This window comes from Scomber scombrus, chromosome 7 (genome assembly GCF_963691925.1).
Source record: "Scomber scombrus chromosome 7, fScoSco1.1, whole genome shotgun sequence".
NCBI lineage: Eukaryota > Metazoa > Chordata > Actinopteri > Scombriformes > Scombridae > Scomber > Scomber scombrus.
In genome coordinates this window covers 19175100-19200421 of record NC_084976.1, presented here as the reverse complement: position 1 = coordinate 19200421, position 25322 = coordinate 19175100, and the positions used below count along the sequence as shown (strand labels likewise).

General features: G+C 42.9%; 2 protein-coding genes across 2 annotated transcripts in view; both read right to left on the bottom strand.

Annotated features, from left to right (window-relative positions):
• Positions 1-25322, bottom strand: part of foxj2 (forkhead box J2) — a 321604-nt gene that overhangs the window by 139970 nt on the left and 156312 nt on the right. The gene's annotated exons all lie outside the window — the stretch shown is intronic.
• LOC133983899 (glutamate receptor ionotropic, NMDA 2D) overlaps positions 11733-25322 on the bottom strand; it is a gene marked incomplete at its 3' end in the record, with an annotated part of 31203 nt that continues 17613 nt past the window's right edge. Inside the window, exons 9-17 of the mRNA XM_062423114.1 lie at positions 23880-24033; positions 23042-23167; positions 21943-22172; positions 21430-21590; positions 18732-18801; positions 18516-18633; positions 14172-14407; positions 12704-13271; positions 11733-12595 (exon numbers count right to left, since the gene is read on the bottom strand). Coding sequence (XP_062279098.1) covers positions 11733-12595; positions 12704-13271; positions 14172-14407; positions 18516-18633; positions 18732-18801; positions 21430-21590; positions 21943-22172; positions 23042-23167; positions 23880-24033 — 2526 coding nt within the window. The remainder of the gene's footprint in view (positions 12596-12703; positions 13272-14171; positions 14408-18515; positions 18634-18731; positions 18802-21429; positions 21591-21942; positions 22173-23041; positions 23168-23879; positions 24034-25322) is intronic.

Below are 25322 nucleotides of genomic sequence, written 5' to 3'. Positions count from 1 at the left end.
CAATTGTAATTGAAAATGCAGTAATACTACTGTAAAATTTTACATTGTCGTCTTTCACTGGCTATGGTGCAGCAACTCTTTACACTAATTTTAGTCTCAGAAATTATGTTTATGTCCAATAAGGTGATAAACGAAGAAATCTTTTTTGTACTGTAGATGTATTTGTGTATGTAATATACAGTATTTTAAGTCTACTGTCTGTTTGGAGATGCTAATGCTTGTTTTTTTTTTGTTTTTTTTGAAGGAAAACCTCAAACAACACAATCAATCAATGTTTCATCATTTATGTATTTTTGTCAATTTATATAAAATAAATTGTCATTTGTACTTTCAGTTTAAAAAAATCTAGATGAATAAAATATGTGTTACTCCACTGGATAAAGGTTGAGTTTGTGGCCTTGAGTATAATGAATTTTGAACTGTGGCCAAACCAATAAATCATCAACTAACATGAGCAAAACAGACATGTGAGCTGAAACGTATTACTATTCACAGAATGTGCAAAATACTAACAAGAACTCAAATCCTCAGCTGTGGGCTACGAAACCTTTCTCACTGCTGCAGGGAGGAAGAGATGGTTGTGAACAAAATGTGCTCAAGGGGAAGGGATGAAAGCAGGAGGGCAGGGGATTCAGGGTAAGAGGGGCGATTAGATAATGAGGCGATGGGAAAACAAGGTAAAGTCTGAGGATATCTTAATCTTCATCCCAGTTTTCTAGGATGAATTCCCTTTGGGCTGATGGCACACACACACACACATACACACACACAGAGGCAAACAAGAACGTAGTATGAATAATTATTGTGTCCTAGATGTGGTGCTAATGTTGCTTCAAACATATTGGCTGCAACTTACAGTAAATTCATGTAACAGTTGCTCTATCTTAAAGACTGTTTGCATAGACAATTATTAATTATTCCAACTTTAAATCCTAACAACAGGACAACAGGGTAAAACAAATCTGTCAGCATCAGAATACAAATTTAAAGTGCAGATAAAATATACACTGTAAATTACTACATTAGAGCTGCAATGATGAATCAGTTTGTTGATGCACAGAAAATTAATCATTACTATACTATACATACTATTTTGACAATCAATAAATTATTTTATCAAGCAAAAATGCCAAATACTCTCTGATTCCAGCTTCTCAGATATGCTTTGAGTCGATTTTATAATTTAAATCTTTTAAAAATGTAACCTTGGGCTCTGGGTAATTGTGAAGGGCATTTTTCACTATTTTCTGGCATATTACAGAGTAAATGATCATTAACTGAGAAAATAATCACTGGATTGATTGAAAATGAAAAGTGTAATTAGTCGCTGCCCTCACCTGCATATTTTTAATTTTAGAATCTAAAAAAACAGTGTAGAATTGTGTCTCTTTAATCACTTGTAAACTTCCAGGATCTTCTCAGTCATCACTGGGGCAACATGTGAGATGGAACAAAAATGGAAAATACAATTGCCCCTTCAGTATGTATAATAGTTTGAGGTTTTACACAGATCACACAGTTTGCATTCACACAGTTCCTGATTTGGGACAAATTTGCATTTAAGATGGTATTTGCATTACTGTGTAAACACTCTGCATTCATTACCTTTACAAACAGTCAAATAAATTGTTACAAACACGTACAATGATAAAAAGCTTGCAAACATGCTAACATATGACACATTTGTGCACACATTTTCTCTCTCTTTCTACATCTTTACCTCTCCCTCTCTCTTTCATCAACACAAACAAGTAGTGCACGGTGTATGCTTCGGGTCAGTTAGCTCATTTGTCCCTGGTTGTGGACCAGTGTGGCTCATGTGAAGATGGAGGAAGCAAGAGACTGGCTGTGTAGATGGAGAGAGAAAAAAGCATGAGATGAAAGGATGCTTGGGTGTTTTTTTTTCAACTTCAGAGATCAAGCCGATGAGTTGTAGAACCTTGCGGCGCTGCACACATGATGAAAAAGAAAGCTGCACTCGCTCTCCACATGTACTGTATATGTGGATAGATGGATAGATGGATAGATACATACATACATACATACATAAATACATACATACATACATACATACATACATACATACATACATACATACATACATACATACATACATACATACATACATACATACATACATACATACATACATACATACATACATACATACATAGACAGAAAATACATGTATCATGTGTAAGAAAGCGCTGGTAAAGTGAAAGGCAAACAGAGAAATTAACAATAAAATACAGTATAAAGGAAGATCCACTGGGAGGACTGCAGGATTTGAAAGAAAAGATAACCAAGGATGGAGCAGAGCAGGGCATAAATAAAATGACAGAGCCAGTCAGAGGAAACAGAACTGAAAGAAAATCAAAACAGAAAGATGAAAAAAAACCTGTTACTGGCAGAATAGCGAAAAAAAATGGAGGGTGAGAGGTGCAGGAGCATCAGGGCACTGCACTGCATAGCAAGAGACAACGCTAGTGTTGTAGAGAGAGAGAGAGAGAGAGAGAGAGAGAGAGAGAGAGAGAGAGAGAGAGAGAGAGAGAGAGAGAGAGAGAGAGAGAGAGAGAGAGAGCGAGCGAGCGAGAGAGCGAGAGAGCGACAGACGAAGAGAGACAAAGATAGAAAGAGAGTGAGAGAAAGTGTTAAGCCCTGCACCACAGACATGCGTTACAAATCCCCGGGGAGCTGGTGGCAGATCAGTACAGGATCAATCTGCTGCACCTCAGCAGGGTCGCAGCACACTCCTACCATTCCCACACAACACTCATGAATGTGTGTGTGTGTGTGTGTCACTGTGCTGTATGTGTGTGCACGCCTGTATGTGACCATGAAGTTGAAACACAAGTGACTGGGGACCGGGAGGTGCTGTAGCAAGGAGGAGGAGGAGGAGGAGGAGGGGATGGAGGAAATGGAGAGCAGGTGGTAGGAGGCAGGAGTTAAACAGAGTGTAGGGTGCAGATGTTCATCAACAGACTGATCCAAACCATATATATTAAAAGCATAGTTGAGCAGCATACACTAGAGATAATGTATATTTAATCCAATAAAACTCTATTCCTTCATGTGAAACCCATTAAAGCCCTAAAAAGCAAACTGCATCACTGCTGGCATCTAACTGTACCCAGCTCCGAGATAAATGATGGAAGCGACTGATTGAAATCCCACGTGGGAGATTAAGGATCAGTTTATCCCCCTCCACTCTCCACTCATGGCCATTAGAGAGAAAAGCATAACACTGACCTCAGATCAGTGTTTGGGGATACCATGATCCAACTGCCTGTAACTCAATCTTATTAGAGCGTTAAGTCATTACTGCATGTACACACAGAGGCCTCACAATGCAATTAGCCATTAGCCCATCACACTGTCAAAGCATGGCTAATTAGCAGATTGCACACGCACAGGGAGCAGAACAAAACATATTTAATATCCCCATCAACACTCTTGCAGAATATCATGTGTCAGGTGCTGTTTAGATGTTTTTTTCATGCTTGGTTGAGTGCGATTTCAAAGAACCAAGTTTGTGTTTGTGAATACATTTAAAGCCAGCATCGAGAACAAGATAAGAGATTTTTCACAAAAAGACAATGAAAGTTGAAGTCAGTTTCATCTTTCTGTGTTTGCCACTCTACTAGACTCTATCTCTTCCTGATATAATGAATTCTGTCCATGAAGGGGTAAAAAAATAAATAACACAAAACAAAAAAACACTAAGGGTTATCAATGCAAATATCATCCTATAGAGGTCTGTGGATGACTTCCCAGTAAGCTGCATCAGGATCAGGTCTGTTTAAGATTCAGTTTTGTTAAACAAAAGCACATGTGTTTGTTGTAGTAGAAATGGAGCTGCTCAGGTGGCTTTGACATGGCCGCTGTTGGTTGGAGAGTTGAGAGTTGAGGCAGAGTGTTAGGTGTGTTGCTCTCTTTGAGGGTGAAAGAAGTGGATTATGTTAGGTCAGCTCTGACCAGATCAAAGCAAAAGTCTGACAAGAACCGAAAACCTCTGAGAAATATGTGAAAGCAAGCATGCGCATGCATACAGACACACACACATGTATGCATGCATGCACACACACGCACACGCACACACACACACACACACACACACACACACACACACACACACACACACACACACACACACACACACACACACACACTCTTTGGCAGAGGACTGCCTGTCAAAATGCCAAAAAACTACTCTTTGAGCTCTCCATACATTTACTTTGAAGGAGTCCTGACTGGGTAATAGCTTGTATGGAAAATACTGTCATAAGTAGGAATACACACGCACGCATGCACACACGCACACACGCACAAACACGCACGAACGCGCGCGCACACGCACACGCACACGCACACACACACACACACACACACACACACACACACACACACTGCACAAACCCAATCTCAAAGCACCTTATTTATAATAATATATGAGCATTCACGACAAAGGAATTGGAAGGAAACACAGCACCACTGACATTAATTAAAGAGAATCATATTTTATGAAGCAATTCTCAGGAAGTAAGTGCAGCACTGACCCTCCAGCCCCACCCCAGACAGACAATGTCAAATAAACTAACACATTTAAATTAGGGCATAGACCAGACCAGTCTGGGCTAGGAGCAACATCACCCTACTAGCAACCCGCCTTAGCAACCCGTAAGTAGGCCTGTAGTGTTGGAGAGGTTACTAGAGCAGAACTGGGCCTTGTACAATGCTGGAAACATACACACTGGTTTCTGTGGGTATATGTGCCCTGTCACTGTGGTAGGATAAGGTTCTCATGGTGCAACATGCAGACCCTGGACCTGGTGAGTACAACGCATGGCACTCCTGTATTTCCTTGATATAATTCATGGCCGATTTAGCCAATGAGGACCCTGTTTAAATTCTGGAGCACCACTCGTATTGCTTCCCAGGTCACGGGCCAATAGAGAGAGAGGGGGATGAGCTTGAGGCTGCACCAGAATCTCTTTCAAACTCAGGCACTAAACAAGCCTGGAGCACACTGCACTAGGCTGGACTGGACTGTTCAATGCATACAATTTGACCAAACAGTAAATCTGATAAATCAAAGCAGATTAGGACAACAAAGTAAATCAAAAGAGGAGCAAGTTGGCAAAGAAAAACAAATTGAACCTGACGACTTCGAACAGAAACTGATGGATCAGAACAGGCAGGACAGTGCAAAGCTATAAAGCAAACATAAGAGACAGACAGCTCAAAACAAGCAGAACATTGCGAATATATTTAACTTCCTCAGGTAACCAAATCTCTTAACCAATTTTTTCACAAAAGACTCTCAAAAGAGCTACAGTGTGTGTGGTGTGTGTTGGATGAGGTCACACATGTGCCTGTGTGGGATGATCAGACTACGCGATGCTTTAGATTGCAGCTTAGTGAGGGCTAGAGGAAGATGAGGATCATTGGCTGAGTGATGTACGCATTGTGTGTTAAATATGCATGCACAGCAAAGTGTGTGTGTGTGTGTGTGTGTTTCAAAAATAGCAGGAAAGGAAAAAAACAGAGGAAGAGTGGAGGAGAGCACTACAGAATCAAGCTGCAGTGGGCTTTTACACATGATTACTGCACATGCAACACACATACATGGCATGTGCTCTCTCAACAGAAAACACACTACTGTCCTGACTGATTTCAGGCTGTTGGTGATATGAAGCTTTTGGGATGACATGCAGGGACGCAGGACGACATGCACAAACTGAAGTTTTAAAGATAAGGGGATTAACATGTTAGTAACACTTTATCATAGCCACTTCAAGCCACATCAGTCCAGTCTAGATCAGCATAGACAGCAGACACGTCACCACCATGCTGCCCCTCAGCACTCTTCCAAAGTGAGCTTTTAAATATTTCACCTCCCATTGATTAAGGTCAGGACTAAGCAGAGGGGAGCATAGCAGATCTTTGACCAGTGCTTTGGGGAAAGTGAAGGACATTATGCTATATTACCCAGCAGGCACCAGGTGGTGGCGGTGCAGAGGACACCATGGCAACGCCATGAAAATGCCATGGCAACACCATAGCAACTGTGGCCTCATTTGCTCGCTGGTGGTGTGGTACAGCCCAGACTTGCTACAGTGGCGTGGTCGTCAGATACACACTTCAGTCACATCATTAATAGTAACATTGTTCATTAATTATTTCATCAATCAATTAATTGATCATCATCATCAACAATCAGTCAAAAGGAGCAAGAACACAGTATCTACTGGTCTCTGTTTTTTGCTAAGTGAGAGACAGACAGAGGAATGAGCTGATTTAAAAAAAAGAAAGTGATCAAAGGAAAGAAGCAAAGGTCAATGGATGGGTTAATTAACAAACTTTAAAAAGAAAGGAGGTGGAGAATGTTTGTAGCTTGTTAATGATAACCAGGAGAAAGAACTGCAGAAGAGAGCAGGACAATGCAAAAGAGACAGCAGACTGTGTGATAGAAACATCCTGATGTGTAAAAGCAGCGAGTGTCAAAAAGTAATGTTAGGTAGTATAAGAGGAGTGACAGACTGATAGCTATAGTAGATACAGATGAATAGAGAGTTTAGACTTTTACTTGTCTTTTTTGTCACAGGCACTAATGTCTTCACAGTCATATAGGAGGAATCGAAATTCAAAAATGATTTCAATGTCTAGAATTGCTACAAAGCTAAAACATTTAAAACTATTTCATCTAACACTTCCTCCAAATATACCAATCTTAACTAATATATATATATATACCTGTATGTATATATATGTATATATTTATTTGTACATATATATTTCTTTATAGATAAATGATAGAATTCAAATGATAATTGAATACAATAAAATATCTCAGTTAAATCACAGTATAACATGGTACATTCTCAAAAACATAGTATATTTTAATATATTATTTTTTCTCAGCATAAAAGAAAATAAATGAAACAAAATAAGCAAGAGGGTTTTTAAGAGTCACTTCTGTTCATGCAGTCACAGACTTAAGTATTAGCGCCTCAATAGAAATCAATAATGCTCAATGACATACCAGGTATAAACACTGCTGATTTGTTGAAAAGGACTGTGTTCTACTACACAGGAAGCAATCAAACTGTTGCCGTGGTTTCCACTGTTGGGGTGGAGAGTAGAGCGAGCGGACTACCTCATGGAAAAGGTGGCTGCCCTGGGTCCTAAGCATTTGCTACAATTGAACTACACAACCCTCCCACCACTAATCTTTGAGATTTCATTCAGTTAAACATGCAATGATTCTGGGGCTTTCCAAATGATGAGGAAATGACAAAAGCATTTCTCTAAAACAACAAAACGATTGTTTTAAAAATTGCCCCACGCATACCTAGAAAAAAGCAATCCATGTGCAGATAAAAGGTACAGTCTGCCCTCACTGAAAGGCAAAGGAGTCAAAAGGGGAATTGAGAAGGTCGACTAACCCTTCGATCTGTGACGACATGCACAAACACAACGCACAGTCCCTCACATAGCAGGTCAAACCCCCCCCTCCCCTCCTTCTAGCCATTATCGACAGCATCCCAAAAGCTACAAAGTCTAAAAGTAGATGTTCTTTTGCTACATCATGTCAAAGCTACATTCAACTACAATAGAAGGAGCGCTGGGCTGTGGCTGGTCTTAGTGTGAGAGATGAGGTGGAAATGCTGACCTTATGAAGATGGAGTACATGTTGGCAATGTTGGTAACATTGGCACAGTTTACACTGTAGATGGCTTTTGGCACAGCTCACAGAAGATGCACTGCTACAGTTCATTACTCTCTCATGAACAAATAGCATTTTGTATTCATATTTGTCAGCCAGAGCCAGGTGTTGTGGACTCTATCTAATAAATCAAAATCACATCAGACCAAATTAGGTTAAACCAATCCAACATGTAAGAAAATCACTGAAGATGTGTAACATCTGACTCCGGCTGAAACAAATGTTCTCATTTTAAAACAGACATACATAAATAAATAAATAATTAAATACATAAAACATTAAAAAATAAAAATTACGATGCAAACAGTTGTGCCCTTGCATCCCTGTCACATTGAAGGTGGGAATATTGCTCAAAGTCAAACAGTCGTCTGATAATCTTGATAACAAGAGTTATTACTGACTGTATTCAGTGTAGTCTCAGCTATTGTGCACCTCAAATTGGAACTCAAAACATTCACAGTAATTTGTTGTCTTATTTGCTGAAAGGAAATAGTCAAAGATTATTTCCTCAGCACAAGTGTCTGTGGTATTTTGCTATTTGAACCTTGGTTACAGTGACTTTTATTGTCCATGAGTTAACATCAGGTGATTTATTTGATTTTTTTTGATTTTTTACTATACAATATGTGACCTGTAGATTGTGCAGTTACAACTGTGGCACACATGTCTGAAAAATACAATGAGGAATTGTGCTTCATGTAATCCATCATCTACAAACTTCGCCAAAGTACAGTATAGTAGTGAAATACAATAATATCCTCAGAGTTTTTACAAAGCGCTGCACTTGATTCGATTTCCTTTACTTTCTCTGAATCCTCTGAATATATCCTGACTAGCCACTTTCATAAAAGCAATAAAGTTCATAGCTGCACACTCCTTGCTCTGTATTATGCAGCTACAATTATAAAATCCACCAGAAGTCTCTTGCACAATTGCCTCCAAAGCTTATTTGAATATTATACAGCCATCTAGTGCCAATTACAGATATTGCACCAATCATCCCCTTAATCCACTTATATGATGATGAATTATGCGTTGTTCACATGTGGGGAAAAAAAGATGGGTCTTTCTCTATGAAAACAAATTACTCAAAAACTAATCTTGCTTAAAAGCTCCTGTGTGGAAATTTGGCACTGCTATTGAATAATTCCCACTTCCAACACTAGCCACAACCAGCCGCCTCTTTATTAAAACACTAACACAGTGAGAGAAATATACTGATAGAATAAAAAAGAGGGGTGGGGAGAAAAGTCTGAGTAAGAAAGTAAAGAAAAGACAGACAGAAAAAGAAAATCTGCTACATGTCTTTTTTGTTCTTATTGTTATTTCTCTTTTAAAGTTCAGTTTTTTTGTTCAAATACTTTGATAATGTGTGTTCCAGTCCTGGTTGGACCAGAGGTGACATGACAAGCTCCGACAGGGAGGAAAAGAAGTGGTTCCTGTTCAATCTGATTCGTTAAAAGGGTTTTCTAGTAAAACATGACATCTCGTATATGGTCCTGGGGTAGAGCTAGATGGGTCTGATGGTGTCATGAGGTCAAAGGGCAAATAAATAGCACTGTCCTCACTGCCCAGTGAAAGGTGATCAGGCAGACAGAGTGCATGAGAGAGGTGACTGCATTGCTTTTCATAACAACTGATTTACAAAAGGGAAGAAGAGGGGGCAGTCTCTCCAACACCGAGAAGCAGTCCACCCATCAAGTTCAAAAGCCAACAGCCAGAGAGGACAGGGAGCCAGAGTCTGTGGACCAAACACTAGCATCTTTCGGGAGAGGGTGGGTCACTCTAAACCCCACCGAGGTGTGTTCTCAAAGCCAGAGGGAGGGAGACGTTTTGAGCATATATCTGTGTGTGTGCGCTCGTGCATGTGTGTGTGTGTACAAATATGACATCATTACTCACAGGTTGGAGACTATTCTTATCCATAATTGTGACTCGGGGAGGGGAGGAGAACCGAAGATGACATCACAAAGCTCAATTCTGAGCGGAGGAGAAGGTCTGGGGCTGCTGTCCCCGGTGATGCAGCCTCACCTTCACTCTCGTTGTCATGAGAACCATCCAAACGGATGTAGCTCACACTGGTGTGGCATCTCACTGTCGCCCGCACCAGAACGCGTACAAGGGAGCGGGTGGCCGTAGTGTTAGTGTTGCTCTCACACACAGTAGTGGTAGCAACAGAACTACTGTCCATATTAGTTCCCGCAGTGATGGTTGCTAATTGATTACCTAAGGTCACCAAGGCAGCCATATCTCTGGGGTCACCCCTGGCTCCAGCTGCCGTGGCAGCACGGTTCTCGATAGCAGTGGTGCTCGTTTCTACGTCTCCCTCTCTCCTCTCCCCCTGTCATACCTCACTCTCCAGGCTGGAGAAGTGGGCAGACCCTCGGCGTGAGCACAGACTCTTGGCTTTAAGTGGCAGGTGAGGGGAATAGAACCTCCGTGGCTGTGGCACAGAGCGCAGTCTCTGATACTGGAGTTTGGCACTGGCTGAAGCCTGAGCCTGGCCCTGGCCAGCCATCCCTACCCCTGCTGGTGGTGAGACGGAGGATGAGGAGGGTGGAGGCAAGATGGGCATTGGGAGGGAGGTGGGAGACATGGACGGCTGCTGGGGTGGCGACGGTGAGGGCAGAGGCGGATGGTCTGTGGGCTGTGTGCTGAGGCTGAGGTTAGATTGGCTGCCTGATTTGGGCTGACTGGGATCTGGTTTGGGAGGCAGAGGCTTGGGACGAGAGCCCCCGCTGAAGCTGTGGCAGTGGGGGAGAAGCTCTTCCTGGCTATGTGAAAGCGCAGTGGCTCCTCTCTTGGAGTGGGAGGTGTGCGAGCGGCTGTGGGGGTGTGGGTAAGGATGGGGTTGGGGGTAGAGGCTACAGGAACACATGGTGGCCCGTCCTGCCTCCTCCCCTCTGTCCCTAGCCCTCCCCTTGCTCTTCCCTCCTTCATTCTTCCACTTTTTCTCTCCTTTCACAGGGATTTTGTCCATAGACCAGTATCTTCTAGGTGGAGGGAAGGATGTCGGAGGTGGAGGCCAATGTGAGCCCAGCCCCCCACTCCCTCCCGCTGATCCCCAACCTACACCTGGCCCTGACCCCCAGAAATCAGTACCAATCCAGCCCTCTGCCCTTGTTCCTAGTAAGGAATCATCACGACTGTTGATACTGCCCCCTTTCTCTCTGGAGGGGTACGTACCAAAGAACCAGCCTCCTCCACCTATGCCCCCTATTCCAGTGCTGCTCCCCCCTACACCTCCCTCCCAGTACCTTTCAAAGCGACCGAACTCACCTGACGAGCCCTCATCTGAGTAACTGTCCTCTGCCCTTGCTCTGTCCCTCTCTGATTCAGACACCGCCCCCCTACCTGCCCTCCTTCCCCTCTCCTCCACCCTCTCCCTCACTCTTTCCCTGTCATCCTCGTCCTCATCATCATCATCCTCATCATCCTCAGAGTCCCACTCATGGAACGACGGCCCTTCTCTTGTCTGTGCTTTCTCTTTTTCGTAATGCATTAACAAAGGACGCCGCTCTCCGACTCTACCACTGTCATCCCTGTCCAACCCTCCACTCCTTCGCCGCTTGTAGGAAGGAAGGAGCGGGTGGAGGGACGTGGGAGGAGTATTAGAGTCATCCCCTCTACCATTCACCCAAAATTTAACTGATGCGGGCAGTTTGTTGAGGTTGGGGTAGCGCTTACTGGGGGTACGATGTCTGGAATGTGAGCGTGAAGATTTGGGACGCCTTTCCCTGCTTCTGCTGCTGTCCTCCTCCTCCCTGTCATTTCCCTCATCTCCTCCCTCTCTTCTGACTCTCTCCCTCTCTCCTTCCCACGAATCTCGTCCCTTCTCTCCAAATGTGCCCCGATACTGGGTAGAAAAGGAAGAGTAGTCTTGCATCCCTTCTTCCCTGTCTCCCTCTGCCTCTCCTTCCCTCTCTTGCTCTACATCTCCCTCCTCTGGCTCAGAGCGTTTTCCCCCAATTGATTTCTTCCTTTTCTTTGTCTTCAGCGCCTTCTTCTTCTTCTTTTTCACCTTTCGCCTCTTCCTTTCTCTCTCACGCTCTCTTTCCCTTTCTTCCCTCTTTTTCCTCTTTTTGTTCTTTTTCTTTTTCTTCTTCTCTTTCTCCTTCTCTTTTCTCCTCTTCTTTTCCCTTTTTTGCCTCTCAGCATCGCCACCCACTCCACTCCTTTCTCTCTCACTCCAGCTTGCCCACCACTCTTGAAGTTGAGACAGTTGGCTGCCCCCTCTCTCCCGTTCCCTTTCTCTGTCACCCCAGGATGTGCGTGGTTTCCTGGGGGGTATAGGTGGTGGCAGACGCCCGTGGCTGAGGGAACGAGGCCTGATGATTGAGCGTTCCCTCTCTCTCCCCCTCCCAAGGAGGAGGCTTGACTCTTCTGTCAGCTCCTCATCATCATCATCATCCTCTCCATCTATTCCTCCAGTCCTGTCTCGTGTGCTCCTGGAGGAGCTGTAAGAGTAAGTGGGAGAGGTGGAGCGAGAAGATGATGCAGACGAGGATGTGGTTGTGGATGAGGTGGTCGACGACGAGGACGAGGAAGTATAGTGCAAGGATGCGGAGGGAGAAGGGGGGGTATAGGAGGGGCTGAGGGGAACTGGCACAGGAAGTGAGAGTGGGGGAGAAAGGGGGCGTGCCCTCCTCCCTCCTCCCTCTCTCACTCCATCTCGTGCTCCTCCCCTCCGCCCCAGGGGCAGAATGTTCTCGTACAGTGGCCCTCCAGGCTCTTTGGGCTTCTTGGGCCTACGCTTTCTCCAGAAGGATGAGGGGAGAGGGGGAGAGGGGTGTGGCAGTGGGGGTGTAGGAGGCAGAGGGGCCTGACTCTTAGGAGGCAGTCTGGGAGTTCCCAGAGGTTTAACGGCCCCTTTCCCCTGACCTCCACTGCCACCTCCCACCACCCTCTTCCCCACCCCGTGGTCCATGCCCTTCTCTGAGTAGAAGGCCACACTGGCTGGAGGGGGTTGGGGGTGGCCCCTGGGCATAGTCTTGGGGGTCTGGGACCCTGCCTGCTGCTCCATGCAGGGCCCCAGTCCCTCAGGGTCAATGGGACCATAGTATCTCTTATAGCCATCGAGTCCCCCACCCCCTCCAGCAGTTGAAGCCCAGTTTGGTGGGACTTTCTGAGCAAAGGGTCCCATGTCAGTGATGGCCCCTCTTACAGCCATAGGGTTGGTGGCTGTTGCAGATTTGGGTAGCCTCCAGCGATCCACCACAGCCAGTCTGCGGTCTGGCCGGGGCAGGAAAGTGGAGCAAGGGAGGGGTGCACCAGCAATGGGGGTGTTGGAGGGACCCAGTGCTGTACCAGAATGCACCACGGTGGGAGGAGAGCCCGGTAGAGGTGTTTTGTAGACGGGTGGTGGTTGCTGTTGTTGTGGTTGTTGCTGCTGTTGCGCCATGGCAATGACTGGGTTTGTCATAGACGTTGAGACAACATGTGGCTGAGAAGGGACTGTAACCATCGCAGTGTGGTGATGAGTGGGCAAAGTTTTAACTCCACCTGGCGCTGTTTCATCCTCAAAGCTACAGCAGCTATACATGCCCTGAGAAAAAACAAAGAGTATTATTTAGAGTAGCATGAAAGGAAGTAGAATTAAATTAGAAAGTAATAGTTCAGGTATAGATTGGCAACTAATTTAAAAATGTGGGTGTGTAGAGATGCAACAGATATGATGCCACACAGGAACACAAGACATTGTGTTAATGTAAGTACATGAGAAATAACAAGAGGGAGAGAGAGAGAAGAGTGGAGGAAAGTGGAAATCATAAAGCCATAATCTAAAAAATTCCAGGTTTCAAAGGAAATGCAAGATTGCTGTTTTTCAGATAAACACCCATTCCTATTTATAGTAAAGTTGTGCATTGTTTGGTTAATGCAATCGCACACATAAATGCATAAATTACAAGCACAGTGGTGGAATTGGATAAATTATTCTTGGCAAACCCACAATAATCACATGCATATAGTGTGGGCTGGTTCTGTCAAGGTCACTGTCAAAGGAACAGGATATCCAGGGTGTAAGCAGAATTGAATTTCAATTAATCTCCAGAATTGACTGAATGGAATTGAATTGACCCCAGACCTCACGCTTTCCAACACTTACACTCAGTAACAGATAAAGGCACACACAGGCAGGAACACACATGCTTACACATGTATGTTCATATGGTTACATACACAGCATTTTGGTTCCATCATAGACATTGTCCTGAATTAGTGTAGCATGGTTTTAATGCAATTAAATTTAGGGAAACTCATTCATTGGTTACCCCAAGAGTTTTTGCTTGTGTGTTTAACAGAGTGAAAGATAAAGTATTAGCAGTGGGAATGTGGATTTAAAATGTAGACAAAAACCCTTTTAAGGGTATCTGCAAAACAAAAGTATGACACATAGTGTGCTTACATAGAAAAACACTAGACACACACAGATAAAAGCTCTTACCCTGCTGATTGCCAGGAGAAAGTCCAATTTGCCAGAGCTGGTGGCCATGCAGTGTCGCAGCTTCCAGTAGACCAAGTGTTCCCAGGCAAACACCAGCAGACTGAGGCCCATGGCCACCAGCAGCATGTAGAAGACCCCAGCCATGTTGTCAATGTCTAGTTTACTGCTCATCACCTCAATTTTGTCATTATGGCAGATACCTGACAGCCAGAGGCGCTCCAGCATCTCAATCTCATCTGGAAAAAGGGGAGAGGTAGGGGGAGGGGTGGGAAAAGGATCAGGAAGAGAAGTGGGAAAAGGGAAATGGATGAGGTTAAAAGGGTGTGGTGTACAAGGAGAGAAGGGCAAAGAAAATGGGGGGACATAGGGAGTGGAGAAGAGGATTGAAATGTGCAATAAAAAAAGAAAGTAGAGAAAGGTAGGACAAGACATCAAGAGGTTAAGAGATGAGAAGGGATTATGTTAGATTGACGAAAAGTTAAAGCTGGGAGCCTTGAGGTTATTTCAAGGTTATGGATAGATAGATTGATAGATAGACCGATATATAGATAGTGACAGAGGACGCACAGAGAGACAGAAAAGCTAATAATAAGCACTAAAGTACAGGTCTACAGTAATGCTTGCTGTTTGCCCATTATCCAAGGTGACTTGTCAAGGTCAGAGGTCAATAATACAAAAAGCAGCACTGTGTCTAAAGTAACAAAGAGGAAGGAGACTGAGAAAGAGAGAGAGAGAGAGTTCAAAACAATCAAGTAGCTCTGAGAAGTAAAATGGCACCGACAACCTAATCTCAACATTGTAACCAAGAGTAAATGAGGAGAGGAGGGGAAAGGGAGACCAGGAGCCCCAGCCAGATGGTTGGATAGGCTGAAAAAGCATGGAATAAAGGGAGGGGCGTAATAAGAGAGTTGGGAAGAATGTTTTATAAAGGGAGAGAGAGCTCAGCATTCATTCTCTGTCCACATATACGTCAGGGGAAATGAGACCGACAGAAAGAGTTGGAGGGGGTTGGAACAAGGGAAGCAGAGATGGAGGAAGAGAGGCTGAGATTGTGTTGTTATGACAAACAGTGGGAATACTCCTCAGCTTTAAAAGGATGAGAGGAGAGAAAAAGAAGGAGGTATGTGAAGAGAGCGAGAGAGAGAAAGAACTAATAGAAAGGGACAGGAGACAGAGGCAGTGGAAGAAGATCATAATCATTTAATTGTGCTGGAGGGATGGTCAGAATCTCCATCAAGGTGGTAAAGCTCAGAGGGATTCAAGATTTCCATCAGTTAACCTACCAGGAACCAGGCAAGACCGCTTTACCCACGAATCTGCCTTTTCATTTATGATTTCACTGACCTAACGGATCTGAGCTGCCCTGCTAAACCTCTGACAGGCTGCGGGGGTTACTGGTGTAACCATAGTGATGGACAACCAGAAGATTCAGCGTATGATTCATGATGGAATTAAAGAGGCGTATTCTCAAAAAGACCTCGTAATGACAGTTTTCTGTTGCACTAATAGCAATGGCCGCATGAGCACAACTGCAATAACCAGGTCTAAGGTTTAAAACCAGACAAGTCACACGTCCACGTTCGACACTGCACTGCTCTGCAAAAACTCAAGCTCTAGCCTTTCATTTTTGCCATCATTAGTTGTGCTTGCGTAGCTTAAATGAAGCAGACTCAGTCATCTGTGTGATCTGGCTAATGTGTCTCCTGTAGAACATCATTAGCCCATCAGCCGTGGCCTCCAGCTACAGCAACAGCTGGACACAGTGCTACTGCAGCCCACTGGCAGACTCAGGTAACAACTCCCTGTCTCAGCTTCACTCACACATTCCCAAAAAAAAAGACGAGGTTTGCTTTTAAGTATGGACTATTGGAGAGGATTTTTCTGTGTCAATGGCCTTCAGTAGCAGCTGTGTGTCCAAACACGAGCATGATGGGAAAACAGCATGCATCTTAGTGAAGGAAACAGACAAACAGGTGGTCTCACGTCGGTCCTCTACTTCCCAGCTGAATTCTTTCTCTAAGCTCTAATTCACATCTCCTGCCTCACCTACCATTTGACTTCCAGTGATTCATTGTGTGCTTCTTCGTCTCACTCTTTTGCAATCTGACTCCTCTCACTGTGCCTGTTTCTTGCCTCCCTTAGACCTTTGTGATGGCAGTTGTCTCTACCTCTCAGTCGCAGGCACCTCAGGCCTGCCAAATCTGACAGGTGTCAAATCCACACTACACCTCTGTCAGGTCAGGGAGAGCTGGCATGCTGCAGACGCATAGTTGGCATGCACTACAAAGACATTGTTAAATAAAGGAAACTGTATTTGTGTGTGCGTGTGTGTGTGTGTGTGTGTGTGTGTGTGTGTTTGTGTGTGTGTGTGTGTGTGTGTGTGTGAGAGAGCATATGTAAATGTGCCAGTGCCTGCATGCATGATGCATTTTACAATGTGGCTGATGTACAATGTCCAGAGACGCTGAGCTCCACATTTGTTGAGCAGTAAACCATGACCCGTACAATCCTGTGCTTTTTATCACAACATGACAAACCTCTCAGCATGCATTGCAAGATTGCTGAAAAACACCCTGCCAGCCAAGAGCTGCAAACTGAGTTTCTCACATTTTTATAATATCTGGTCACTGAATAATATATATTCTTGGATTCAAATCATGATACTATGCAAAAAAATAGGAGTGGATCTGATAAGTGCAGAAAGGGAAATCTTGCTACTGAGCAGTTTTGCCTTTATCAGGAAACAAGTTGTAGTGAGATCAATGGACCATTTCTTAAATCTGTGGTATGAATCACCAGAAGCAGCAGGGAAACAACACACTCACAGGGTGACAAAGCAGTGGTGGACGTCTCTAGTGCCCCTCTATCCTCTAATGCAGTTGTAAAATGATATGACTCAACACGGCATAGTACAATAATGATGTAACACTGTGACACGATTTAGTTCAGCTGAAGGTGTGATGCCGAGTCCTTGAGGCGATTTTTGAGATGCAGCCTTTGAGGGCATGCTGAATGCAAGTCCCCCCTCCCCTCCCTGCACATCCAAACAACCTAATCCTCTTCCTTGGTAATCCACTCCAATAATACCTTCATACTACTAGAACCCTCAGCATTCACCACCACCCTGTAACTAGATCCATCCAGCATAAAGTACACAGCTGACGTTGAGGGCTTTTGCTAAACAGAAGCGATGACAAGGGCATGCGCAATACAGAAAGAAAAATAACTGAAAGAAACAACAGACGTAGCATGTCAAGGCTGTCTGGGCTCTCTGTTTTTCTTGCGCACACATCCTTTTCCAGGTCCAGCTATTCAGCTCCAGACGCCAGTCTTATTTAATAGATCTTGGCACCAAATTGGCATTATCAGTGTGTAAGCAGCTAAAGTGTCTGTGTGCCAGAAACAGCTAAAGGGCTTTGTCCGCCATGCCATAAGCAAAGCTGATTTAAAACACGAGGAAAAGCCAAACAAGCAGCATCCGATTGAGACAATAAATGTGTGTGGTGGACTGTGTTAAATGACAATCAAGCATTAGTGTACTGACAACTATTGCTAAAAACAGATTCTCTCTGTCACACACAAGGAACCTTCCTCCGGCGGATTAATCCTAAACACTGTGTGCAGTGGACAAACAGCATACTAATGATTCTCCCATAGCTATCAATTATTCAATTATCCAATCTGTTTTCTATAACTCCTTTTTGCTTCAGTGCAATATTTCCACATCTTGTGTTCAGGGTATTTTCAGGTGTTTCTCTTTGGTTATTTTTTTCCTCACACTTCCTCGCTCTCTCTGTCAGTTTCAGCTAATCTGTAATGAGTGTAAATCTGTCACTGCACAAGTTGTGATGATCCTTTTTTACAACATTGACTCACACAAGTAAATCCTTTTTTTTCTTTTACCAGCTTGAGCAGGAAAAAGGGATAGAGAGTGAAAGTTAGAGAGATTGAGAGGAGTGAAAAAGAGGGGAGGTATATGTGCACTTTCACCACAAAAATCAAGTCATTTCTGCAATGCTTGGAGCTCCCACCTCCCCCCATTATTTCTCTTACTCTCAGCCAGTCAATAAAGACATCTACAAACCTCTTTATGAGAACCGTCAGCCCTCTCCTACATACCATTATTCCCTCTGTCACAATCAACACACCTTACAGCCATCGCTCTCCCCACTCGTTACGTCCACCCCGATCCACTTCTCAACATCCTCTCATTCATCTACCCCCTGTGTCCTCCATCCACCCCCACCCTTGTTCTACTCTTTAGCTCGTTTCTTTTACCCATAACCTTCTCTTTGTCCCCCCATTGTCCTAATTATTTCCCTCTCTCCTCCCCATAGCTCTTACCATCTCCCACCAGCTGCAGCAGGGCCAGGTCAAGAGGACGTTTCCAGCGTGAGTTTTTGTGCAGGGCGATACCGTAGCCTGTGGTGGCAAAAACCTTCCCCGAGCCTATGGTCATCACCTTGGACAAAGGACAATGCGCAGAAATTAGGAAAACTGACCAAAAGCCAAGCATATATGTCTAATCTACAGTGTGTGAGTGAGTGAGTTATTCCTTACCTTACAACCTTCGTCCTTCCTGGCCATATAGTTCAATACTGCAGCATCATAAATAAAAGCATCCAGTTTCCTGTAAAGGGATCAGGGGAGAATTCATTCATCATTTAATGGGAAAGAGGGAGCAGGGGGATGAGGAGACTGGCTGAGGCAAGGGAGGAAATATAAAGGTGGATCTCTGGGAAGAGAGTTGGGGTGCAAAAATATACAGGCGCACAGCTTGATAGAGAGGCCATGAAAAGTTAAATCATCACAAGAAAATAGCGTAACGGTGGAACAGTGAGGCAAGTTTGGTGGAAAGAGTGAAAACACAAGGAGAATAAAATAAGGCAGAGATCAGGGAAAGATGTGTGAGTAAGAGGGAGCGGGAAGGTGGTGGAGGAGGCGGAGGGGAGGGAGGAGGGGGGAGGATGGGGATTTATACGGTGCAAAGAGCGCAGTGACAGAAAGAGAGGGAGAGAGGGAGGGTGCGGGAGATTTACACACTTCAGGGGGAAAAGACATGGGATAGAGCCAGAGAGTGATGAGGATTATAAAGTTTAAATACAGACACACCAAGAAAGCACACTGGGAGGGGAAAGAATGGACCAAAAAAGAGAAGAAGAAAGGGAAAGGGAGACGATAAATGGTAAGATATGAGAGAAGATGAGAAGTGAGGGAAGAGGGGGGATAAACACTGAAAAACATTAAAAGACAGCAAGAAAAAGTAGGAGTTACTCATTTTTGTGCATGTTAACACTGAGTTATAATTGTAGCGTCAAAGCAATGGGGAGGGAGAAACGATGACAGAGGCTTAGGATAAAGTAAACTGGGATTATCCAACACATGACGGATGATAGAGATTCCACTAGAAAACTGAAGAGGGAAACGCTGCTTGCACTGTGTGGGTGGTTGGAGATAGCGGTGAAGGTGGAGAGAGGGAGACTAAAGGTGAGAGAATCTGTGCAGGAAAGCAGGAAGTGTGGCAGAAGATGTAAAATGTTAGCTGAAGTTGAAAATAATGCTGAGGTATCATTTGGCCCGCTAGTGCAATACTTATAACATAAGGAAATCACATGAGAAAAATAATACTAAAATAAATAAAAAATAAATAAATAAATAAATTAATAATAATAATAATAATAATAATCATAATAATCATAATAATCATAATCATAATCATAATCATAATCATCAATATTAGGTACATTTTTTCAGATGGATTGACGTAAAACAGGTTTTTAAAACATTTTTAATACGAAGTTGACTACATGCTACTACTGCAAATGTTTCTTGTGATTATTATTATGGGACAACATAAAATCTGTACACTTTTAAAGTGATGGGCATCTTAACATCTTTTCTGGGAGAAAGATAACATTTTGGTTGCGATATAAAAAATTGTAATATACAGTGCATCCGGAAAGTATTCACACCCCTTCACTTCCATGTTACAGCCTTATTCCAAAATGGATTAAATTCCTTTTTTTCTCATCAATCTACACACAATACCCTATAATGACAAAGCGAAAAAGGTTTTTTAGAAATTTTTGCAAAAACTGAGAAGAGAAATACCCCAAATACTGGTGAGCCAAGCTTGTAGCTTCATACCCAAGAAGACTTGAGGCTGTAATCGCTGATAAGGGTGCCTCAACAAGGTACTGAGTAAAGGGTGTGAATACTTATGTACATGCGATATTTCAGTTTTTTATTTTTAATAAATCTGCAAAAAATTCTAAAAAACCTTTTTTACTTTGTCATTATGGGGTATTGTGTGTAGATTGATGAGAAAAAAAAAGGAATTTAATCCATTTTGGAATAAGGCTGTAACATAACAAAATGTGGGGAAAGTGAAGGGGAGTGAATACTTTCCGGATGCACTGTAAATGCACCATGCACAATGTACTATGGCCTAAGGATTACAATATTAGAAAATAAAATAAATTAAACAATCCTGATTTCTATTTGGCTGTCTGAAGGTAATATGCTACGGTGCATTTAGATTTAGACTTAGATGTAGGTCTCTAAGACAATGAATCACATATCCTTAATAGAGGGGCAATTCTGTGACGTTAATTAGCTCTTTTGAATGTATTAATTTTTTTCTTTCAACTTCGGGATCTGTAAATTATAATTACCATTTATTGCAACAAATGGAAATACTGCCTTGCTTTGTGCTGACGGCTCCGCTCTAAGATGCTCCCTGGATTAGTTGATCAACATGCTAAGGTAAAACAGCAAGTTTTTTTTTTACTGCAATGCAGAAAACCCCCATGGGTATACAAGAATGGGCCCAAAACAAGACATTGAATTCCAGTTTAACCAGTTTGAGCCACATTAAGATTCTGACCCAGAAAGGTGGAAGCAAAGCTTTGCCAGCAGCAGTGATGAGTGTGGCAGCTTTGGTGTCGCAGAGATCATTGTAGGAGGGAGTCCTATCTATATCGGCCGCCTCTATGTGAGAGTGGCTATGTTTGGTGTGTGACTGATTTAAAATGTTGATTCAATCAGCGGGCTGTCAGCTGATTACAGCCGTGTCCTGCATGTACTAATACGATGCTTCATTTTATGTCTGAAGTTAGCGACAATATAGTTTCTAATAAACTTTTAACAATTGTAACACCTTCCTTAATTCAATAATTCAATAAACGAAAAGAGAGACCCAGACAAAAATCTAGTGAAACACATGTGAATGTAAGAGAATATGTTGTGGCAAACACACCCGGTCTTGAGGTTCAATATGGCGTCCTCCACTCCTCTCTGGTTGTATTTGCCCATGTACTGGTGCATGCCTGGGTAGTTGGAGCGGATGTTTTTTTCTGTGCTCCCGTTGGGCACGGTGCCAAACTTCAGAGGTGGATACTGCTCCTCGGGATGCTGAAACTAGTGGAGCAAAGGGAGGCAAGGGAGGGAGACGGAACGGGCATGAGACACACCAGGCTGTGCACCAATCTGTCTGACCTATTTCTGTCCACTTTCCAGACTAACTTACAACACTCTATGCACAGTCAAATCTTTGAAACAGAGCAGGTCGTGGACTTAAGTAGTATTTAGAACTGTCTTTTAAGAATTCGAGAACTGTGGTAATTGAGTTAGGTTAAATGAGATTTTATTCATTTCTAAATTCCTGTGCTTTAATCAATTTAACATTCAAATTCATGGGATTTGTCTCACTCTAAGACTTTAATTCTCCTTCTCCTTTCCCCATTTAATCAGTATTCATGCAATGAAGTACCTTCTTGTCCGAGAGGCCTGACACTGTGTCAATGTACTCCTCCTGGATCATGAAGGCAGCCAGGTTAGCTGTGTATGAGGCCAGGAAGATGACAGCAAAGAAGGCCCAGATCAGCACCATTATCTTGCTGGTGGTTCCTCTGGGGTTCTCCACTGGCACAGAGTTGTTAAAGACAATTGCCCACAAAAGCCATACAGATTTTCCTATGGTGAAGGTAGAACCTCCAGCCTCTGTCCAGAAAGACGAAAAAGCAGAGAGTGAATGTAATGAGTGGTTGTAGAAAATATTTTTTTATCCAGCCAGTGCACCAGCACTATAGTGTATTTAGTAGCATGTGACGATAGCGAAGCAGCTGATTCAAATAAAACCTCCATGAACAATCTGTAAAATGGGTTTACTGTATTTAAAAATACCTAGCAAGCTTTTTAACACCAAAGCAGAGACTATACGTTTTGAGGATGGCAGCTTTGAATTCAGCTGCTGCGTGATCTGACAAATGATTAAACCACATGGTGCGAATCACCGTTCAAAGGACTCAAACGCTCTGCCTTTATACAGCAGGAGTAAAGGAGGAAGGAAGTAGAGAGATGAGAGTGAATGAGTGGGATATATGGGAGGATGACAGAGAGGTAACATTATGTAGAGCACAGCAATCATGCAGTAAAAGAGGCGAGTCAGACTGCGTATTGGACCGAGGCATTAGGCATACTGAATATCACAGGGGTACAAACTATGCTGTTGAATAATAAATGGCTGCTTCAATATCAAGAATACTTGGATGCAGTTCAACACACACTGTAGGTATAATTTCCTCTTCACCACACTTACAGTTAAGGATTCAGGGCAATGCATTCAAAATGTCCTTCAGTTCATTTTAAATGTAATGACTTACCAATCAGACAGCAAGAAAACAAACTCAGTAGAAACAAAAAAGTTCATTATCATAATGAAAAATCAATTAGACTTCGAAATTTGTTAACAACATTCCAGGAGTACGTTCAGTGTTTGTCCATTTGATCCATGTGGCAACAGTGATGGACTGCACGCAGACCCATCTATCAGACTGGTAAAACACAGACAGCTTAGACCCATCACTCACTCTTGCCATTTTGCAGACTGCGGTTGTAGCCCACGGGACTGAAGAACTCAAAAATGAAGACAGTCACAGCCACCACAGTCAGGCACATGACGAACATCATCACCCACACCGCTGGGCTGTAGGGCTCTTTAGAGGGAAACAAAAGAGTTGAATAAAAATGCAACATATGGCCTATCAAACAGCTTTGTACAGTGTTATGAAATTAAGATAAGATAGGATAAGATAGGATAAGATAGCATACGATAGGATAGGGTAAGACAGGATAAGATAAGAGAGCATGAGATAGGATAAGATAGGATAGAGTAAGATAAGATGAGACAAGACACGATGAGATAACATAACATAACATAACATAACATAATATAACATAACATAACATAACATAACATAACAACATAACATAACAACATAACATAACAACATACCATAACGTAACGTAACGTAACTCAATTATTATTAGCATTATTAGAGAGGACAAGAAAGTTGCATAAACTTGGCTTATTATGTACTGTAGAAAGAGAGATGAGCTGTGTATGCAGTGAAAATACAAACCACTGGAGTAAACATATTCTCCAGAAGTACATAAAAACGGTTTCTCTCTTTTACAATCATCTCAATGGTCTATAGGCCAATAACACTTTGCTCCCACTGGGGCCCTGACTCTGCTGACAGAGTGAAACAAGTTGGGAAGACATGAGCAGCTAAGAAAAAGTAACAGCCAATCTAGATGTGAGGATCTGCAGCCAAAGACTGAGGCTTTTTATGCAAACTTGACACTTTACAGTTTGGTTTAGATTCTGTACATCAGTCACAGCATCACATAAACAGAGCCTCTTACCTAAGAAAGCGGACGGTGATACAGTTCCGTTGCTACGGGAGACCATGACGCTAATCCCCGTCTCCACAAAAGGGACGGAGAAATCCACGACCTCTGACCTCTCCTCATTAATAGTCAGCGAGCCAATGGCCATGTCCGCTCGCTTGTACACCACCTAAAGGAGACATGAACCAGTGGTAAGAGAGAAACCTAATTATGGGTAAGTGTGTAGAGCAGAGTTACAGGCAGCCAAACGTTTACAGTCCACAAGGAGTTGTTTCCAAGGGAGCTACTGGCGTTTCTGCATCCTGACCCTTTGTACACTTTAAAATGTGCCTGCAGTATGGAAGGACTGAGATTCAATATGGTAAAAATACTGAACACCTGTCTCTTGTGCATCTCTTTAGCAAACGAAATTATGGAGCCACAGCAGTTACTTGCCACTGAAAACAAAATCTGAACTGTAAGAAAAAACATTGTTATTGAAATACTATTATCTTATTTTTTTTATTTTTACGCTGACCGTTTTTTTGGTTTTTTCAATGACTGATTATTGGTTTCAAATTTCTATCGCTATTTTTGCATAGAAAACACTGATATTTTGAATTAATATTCTGTTTGTTGCTGAAATTATTACAATAGTGCTCGATCCTGATCTGTATTTCACTCGTAGGAGTTATCTAGCATTAGCATCTAGTCTGTCTATGTAATCAAATGTGTATCGGAGTTACTGTAACAGTAGAGCTTGCAGGAAACAAACAGGCAGCACATATCTGTATGTTAACTGCAACCTGCACAAGACTAATCCTCACTGGCTGCATGCTGTGACAGTATAATTTTACAGGTAATGCAAACATCAGTTATATGATACCGAGAAAAAAATGGTTACATGAATTTTGCTGTTTAGTTGAATGGGCAAAACCTTTACCGCTTCTATACCTACTGCGGTGGGATAGTTTAGATTTGCCTATAGTTGTATGTGTTTAGGACAATTCGATAGTTCACTGACATCTCCATGAAACCACTACAATTCATTGACAGCCACATTTTTCATGAAACACATCGAATGCATCAGCCTTGTTTCTATCATGTAGACTGAACGGGGCCTTAAAGGACCAGTGTGTAAGATTTAGTGGCATCTAAGGGAACAAACTGGCAGAATTGAAATATAATATTCAGAAGTATGTTTTAATTTGTGACAAATCCTATGAAAATAAGAATCGTCGTGTTTTCATTGCCTGATAGTGAGGCTTTTATATCTACATAGCGGGAGTGTTAGTTTTAATGGACACTATAGGTTCTCCTGCATACTTGGAAGGGGAGGGGAACAGCAACAAACAGAATATTTAATTCATTATATCAGCATTTTGATCCTGCTGCAATAACACTGGTCTCTAACTTCAAGGGGTAAAAAAGACATCACCGTGCGAGACACTTAGCTACCATTAACCATAGGTCAGCTAA